Genomic DNA, 6,380 nt, shown 5'->3' with positions numbered 1-6,380 from the left:
AAAGTAAAAGAGAATCTTGCATGTTGTTTCTTTCAGAGGGCTTTGTAAACGAGAAGAACCCTGCACTGAAATACACTTTACAGGAGCGAATTGGCCAAGGGTAAGTCCAATCTCAGCTACTTCTACAAAACCATGGGCCAGGGATTTTACTGGTGTCATATCATGCAGTCAGGCAAGCTGCAAACATGGGCAGACACTGGGCTTACATCCTTCTGTTTGTCAGTCCTGACCAATATGAGTAACTGTGGTCAGAAGGCATTGTCAAAGACAGCTTGATGCTGGCAGTGTCTTGCCTGTATCAAGGAGCAGGACGTGGAGTATGTCCTAAGTTTTCTCCTGGCCACGCTGCATGGCAGAGACCTGGTGGGCTGGTGGCTGAAACTGAGTGTTTTATAAACTGCAGTGAGCAGAGATCTGCTCTCTGGGCTGGCTTTCACTCCCAGGGCCTAAACCTCTTCTCCTTTCTCCACTGCTCTGTTTCTAGGGGTTTTGGAGCGGTTTTTCAAGGAGTTGACAATGCCACAGGAGGACAGGTAAGGACCAGCACCCATGGCAGATTCTGCAGCTCTCTGTGCTTTCCCTCTTGTTTACTAACTCTGCTGATGCATCAGCTCCTTGGTGGCTCCTTACCCAGCTGCAGTACTGCCCTTGGGAAGTGCACTTAGATAGGAGTCTGCAAGGGATCTAAAGGCCCTGAGTGCTGCTTATAACCCCAGGCTCATCCATAAAATACCCAGGAACAGGTTATTCCTTTTCAAACCCAGAAAATAATTGCCAATATGACCTGGGTTAATAAACCTTCTTTAGAGTAGCAGAATCCAACTTCAAGATGTTGGAAAGTTCAAGGATTGTATTTCCTTGTGTAACTTTTATGAGCTTTTAGGATGGGATTTCCCCCATTATGGATTGATTGTTGGCAGACCATTTTTCCAGAGTTTACAAGGCAAACTGTCCATAGCCATGTGTGCTGTGACTGGCAGCCAAGAGCGAGTGGAGGAATCGTCTCTTGTGCTGTCACTTAAGAAGCTCTGGTGTCTAATCACAGGCAGTTTGGCCCACCTGGGCTCCAGCATTCCACAAACCCCTGCTCCATGTGCATTGTGGTCCCAGGCAACAGACTTCTCAAGCCTGTGGCTTTCAATCTCCTTTTAGGTGGCCATAAAGAAGATTTATCTTCGAAACAGAAAAAACAAAAGAGAACTAATTAGAACTGAGGTTGCAGTCTTGAAGACCCTGAGACACCCCAATATTATTGACTATATAGACAGGTGAGTGGTTCTGGGATTATCACATCGAGCTTCATTGACACACTGCAAGCCAAAGGCTTAAAAGCCTCTTTGGTCACTGGAAGAACATGGAGCTCTTTATTATTTCTCTCCATCTCCATCTGCAGTGGATGGGAGGAGCTTGCCTTGTGTCTGCCTTGGTCTCTTCTGGTATAGGTAGTTTGAAGCCTGTCTTCCAAACCTGGATCTGCCAGGTCTTCCTAAAGCAACAGCCCCTCAGTTCACTACCTCCCATAAAGTCATTTAGCTGGTCTTATTCATCTCCATGCTGTGGTTTTCCTCTCTCAGCTACCTTTTAAATGAAGAGCTCTGGCTGGTGATGGAGTATGTGGAGGGATGTACTTTAGGGGCTGTAGTTTCCAAACAAGCTCTGGAGGAAGGGATGATAGCCTCTATCTGTCAGGAGGTAAGAGATACTGCTCGTGCTTCTGATGGCTTGGACAGGATGCTTCTTTGTAAATGGTGGTAAGAACGGGAGTGACTTCATGTTCAAGCCTTTGTTTCTGGGTTGCTGTTATGATCTGGAGAAGAAAAGAGCATCCAATGAACGGTATACCAGTCTCATTGTGTTTCTTGCACTCTGGTATTATACTTCTACACTAGTGTTGTACTTTTTTAATTTAATTTCATGTTATTTTGTTTATTATTGTAAACTTTGCCTCTTGAAGCATGTCTGCAATTGAGGTTGCACCTAGAAATGAGATCTCTTAGAGCCATTTCCTTTTTTGTGGGATATAAACAGCCTAATTAATTTTCCCCTCATGTTTCTTTGTTTAATCTCAGTGCCTGAAAGCCTTGGACTTCCTTCATTCAAATCAAGTGATTCACAGAGACATCAAAAGTGAAAACATTCTTCTGGGAATGGACGGATCTGTCAAACTGAGTAGGTGTTCTTGGTCAGGCCCAGCGTTCCCGGGAGGCAGGGTCTGGGGCTGCCTTTGAGTGCCTGCCAGTTCCCCAAAAGTGGTGCTGGTGGCAGTGCAGGGCCCACTGGGGTGAGCTGAGAGCAGAGTTGCAATGTGCAGAGAGGTCTAGAGAGGATGAGGCTGTCAAGAGTGGCTTTGGTTTGTGTGTGTCCCTTGTGGAGGAAACAGAGCACAGCCACTGTTCCAGCCAGATTCAACACTGTGTCCTCAGATTTAGGGTGAGGAACTCTCATTCTTGGTTTCATAATTCATGCCGGTTTTAAACAGTATTTGGTTTTTTCTTCAGTCGATTTTGGCTCCTCTGCTTGGCTTTGGCCCTGGCAGAAGAAACGGACATCAATCCTTGGGACTCCCTTCTATATGGCACCAGAAATGTTGAGAGGAGGCAAATATGATGCCAAAGTGGACATCTGGGCACTTGGGATCACGGCACTAGAAATGGTGGATGGTCCTAAAAAGGTAAGGGGCAAATACTGTCCAAGGACCCTGTCTTTCTACCCTGAGCTGTATCTTTCTGCCATGAGACAGAATCCCACTGACATCAGCTTGAACGAGTCCCACCCAGGCCCACTTCTGAAAGTGTCCTGGAGCACATCTGCTCACAGCAGAAGTGCCATGTGCCAGTGCAGAAAGGGGCCATTTTGGCCTGCAGCACTGCTTGAATTCCTCCTGCCCTCTTTGAGCTCCCTTGCAGTTCTGTATCTCTGAATGGCAGGAATTTTGCAGCGGCAGCATTCTCCCATTGGAGAATTATTCTGGAAAGCATTTCCAGGGTATGTGCAGGCCAGAAGTCTTTTCAAGCTTGGACCAGTGCCCATTGCTTCCCTGAGCCTTTCAGGGGAGGTCACTGCTTCTGGTACTGTCACAATTAGTTATTGCCCAGTACATTTCCAGAAGTCTGTTCTAGCACAGCTCCTTGTAGTAGCCAATGTATTTGGAAGGTTTCAGTTTTAGAAAGCAAGGACTGGCCTGTTCTTGAGCTGTTCCCCTCGGTGGGGGATGGTTAATGGCTGTCTTGTGTTTGCTCTGTCCCAAGGGTCAGAAGAATCCACCGCAGCTGCAGACTCCCAGAGATCTGTCTCCGGTGTTCCATTCCTTTCTCAAGTCTTGCCTGATTCAGAAAGCGAAGCGTCGATGGACAGCCAGGCAGCTGCTGAAGGTAAAGTGGCTGCAGGTGAAGCAGCTGTCCAGGGATGGGCTTTCCCATCAGCTAAACTCAGAGGCATCAGGTGGCCTCCTCTCCTGCTGAAGTTGAACAATGGCATTATGGGCCATGTTTGCCTATGACAGCAAGGTCCTGGACATGCAGTTGGAGGTGTAGATGGGGCCCTCCGTCCTACTGATGTGTATAGTTGGTAACCAGAGGAATCCCACTGGAGTCTGTGAGAAACTGCTTTTGGAAACTAATGTCTCCTTTCTTTTTTTTTTTTCCTTTGACTGCAGCATCAGTTTTTGAAAAAATCCCAGAGTCTTGACAAGCTGGCTCCTCTGATTGATGCAGCCAGGAGACGCACAACACCAGCACCAGAACCTCTGCTGGCTCCCTGTGTTTCTGGACAAGAGGATAAAGGAGAGCAAGCAGAGGAGGAAGTTGTCCAAGCAAAGCCTGAAGGAAAGAAATCAGTAAGTGCCAGATTAGATTAGCAGTGCCTTGAGTGTCATTCAGAGCTGCAAGTTCCTGAGCAGACAGCGCTTGCTCTTTGGGACTGAAGATCGTGAGGGCTGGAGCCCTGCCATGACACGGTGCTTCAGCCCAGCCACTGACACCTGCAAAAGGGGCTTGGAACAGTTTAGTCAGGGTGTCCCGTGAAGGAAAATTAGGAATAACTTCCCTGGGGGTTCCTGCCCCTCTACACGGCCTAGTTCAGAAAAGGCATGAAAATTGAACATCCATTCCATTTGTGAAGTGGGCAGCAAAGGACAGTTCAAGAGCCTGACATGTGGCCAACAGCATCTTCCCCAGGGTTTGCATTTGAAGGATGATCTCAGGGAATCTCTGCAGGCCACCTTTCTGACATAAACTAATTCTTGTCACAGATCCTCCAGAGCTCTTCAATGGCAGGTGCTGCTGCAGCAGCACAACCTGAAGAAGTCTCCTTTCCTGACTCTGAATTGCCAAGCACAAGCACCGGGAAAGGCAGGAGGGAGTAAAGAAGCACTGGGACAAGGATCAATGTTACTACTTTGATCCTTGCAGTTGCCTCACTTCTCAATAAACTTTTGTTGTTATTCATAGCTGGGAAGTCCCATTGTTGGGGTTTTGGTGTGATTTGGAACTGGGGAAGGTTTCTTTCATTTATCAGCTGCTGACCACATTGCCTTTGCAGTACATCCCACTGGCCTGGTTTTGCCCAGTCGTGGCTCTTTTAAATGAGGAGGAAAGTGCAATTGCAATTCAAGCCAAAAGCAGATGGGGAGTGGGGCAGAGAAAACATCCTGTTGTGGACAGGTATTCAGCTGGGAGTGTAGAGTGTTTGGGTTCTTGACAACTGGGTTTGTATCACTACCTGCAATCTCTGTGCCTGCAGCAGAGTCTTCCTCAGCTGAAAAAGCAGAAGGTCAGCACGTGTGCTCCGAAAGGGCACGTCTGAGGCAAGGCTTTCAGAGCAGCAGTGGGAGGTGCTGAGCCCCCACCGAGCCCTGGCAGAGCACAGAGCAGCCTCAGCATGCACTGAGCCAGGCGGGAAGAAGCCCAGCCCAGGGTGCTTTCATCTTTCTGGGACCAGAGTAATCTTCCTGACACAGGGAAAAACTGGGTGTGGGCTGCTGCAGAGGGGAACCGTGGGCAGGCGTGGAAATGCGTGCTCTGATGGGATTTGCCACCTTGGATCCGCACAGGAGTGGAGAAGGGCAAAACAGAGCAGAGTGGTGGAGTGGTTTCTGGGGATGCCTGCTGAGCTCTTGTTTGTCTTGTAGCTCCTGGGAAAGGTTGGGAGTGTCTGTGCCAGTCTGGACAGAGCGGGAGGGACCTGGGCTGCTCCACAGGCTCGTGCTCAGCTGAGGGTCCTTTAGGCATCCCAGTTCTGTCCTGGGAACTGAGGCTGACACAGGGGGTCACAACCTTCCCTGGGAGAGGCCCACAGGCAGACTGGATATGGAGAATTCCCTGTCCTCCCTCCACTTGGCAGAACTTAGGGACATAAAAGAGTTACAAATATAGAGAGACTAGGAAAGAGATGTATAGAATACATAGAGATTACTAAATCTCTATGATTTTTAGAGCATTATATGGGGGAGTGTGCAAAGTTATAAAATGTAAAGACACACAATGTACTGCATAATTATTATTATTAGATAGAGATAGTGTGTTACAACACTATGGACATAGCTGTAGTCTGTACTGTATAGGGCATTTGCACAACACCCCACAACTCTTCTGCACTCTAGGCCTTATATAATGCTCCCTTATATAGAGATAATGTATATATGAGTTCGGAGAGAGAGAGAGACTGTTTATGTAGTGTGTCTATATATAGTGTATGTTTATATATAGTGTTTATGTAAATATTGTGTGTATATATAGCATATATATATATATAAAATATATATTTTATCGACATTCCGAGGCCCTTCTGTAGGTGCTACACACTGTAGAGAGAGGTATGATATTGTTTCTAGGACAGGGTATGGTATTTGCTGTAAATGATAGACTGTATTTACTGGTGTGTGTGTTGTGTCAGTACCTGGCCATGGTTTGACCAGGATGGATGGAAGGATGGGTGGGTGCATGGATACAGATCGCCCCCTCATGGCTGCCAGTGGGGCAGGAAGAGGCAGAAATCCCTGAATATGTGTATTTGTTTGGAAACCTTTTGCTTCAGTCACTTCACATTGAAGCTATGAAAGGTCGAAATGAAACATTCTCCATCCATTTCCCACATTTTCCTTTCTAGGGGATTCTCTGCTGAAGGTGGCCTGAGTGTGTACATAAATGCAGCACCCTCCAAAAAAACCCTGTTTTTCCCACAAGTTTACATTTATTGTAAAAATTACTGCATATCTATGTTAGGAGCTGGAGCCCACAGTGAGGGGGCATCGTACCTGCCCAGCCTGGGCCATTGTGCAGGGAACACTCAGCCTTGCTTCACCTGGGATTCACCTGGGAAGCCAGAAGCCGTGTAAATCAGCACAGCCAGTTGTGTTCCCAGCTTGGATGAGCTCTTTCTGA

At 47.4% G+C, this 6,380-nt stretch overlaps 1 protein-coding gene across 1 annotated transcript; it reads left to right on the top strand.

The window, feature by feature from the left end:
* The first annotated feature begins 20 nt into the window (after positions 1 to 20).
* On the top strand, positions 21 to 4,803 carry LOC126637551 (serine/threonine-protein kinase PAK 1-like). The gene is made up of 9 exons (XM_050310898.1): positions 21 to 100; positions 485 to 533; positions 1,153 to 1,268; positions 1,575 to 1,692; positions 2,070 to 2,169; positions 2,499 to 2,671; positions 3,249 to 3,371; positions 3,656 to 3,835; positions 4,741 to 4,803. The coding sequence occupies exons 1-9, from the start codon at positions 21 to 23 to the stop codon at positions 4,801 to 4,803; spliced, it is 1,002 nt and encodes a 333-aa protein (XP_050166855.1).
* The last annotated feature ends 1,577 nt before the right edge of the window (positions 4,804 to 6,380 follow it).

Source organism: Myiozetetes cayanensis, unplaced genomic scaffold (genome assembly GCF_022539395.1).
Source record: "Myiozetetes cayanensis isolate MyiCay16 unplaced genomic scaffold, myiCay2020 scf15, whole genome shotgun sequence".
NCBI lineage: Eukaryota > Metazoa > Chordata > Aves > Passeriformes > Tyrannidae > Myiozetetes > Myiozetetes cayanensis.
Note: the sequence above shows the minus strand (reverse complement) of the source record. Positions and strands in the feature narration are given on the sequence as shown.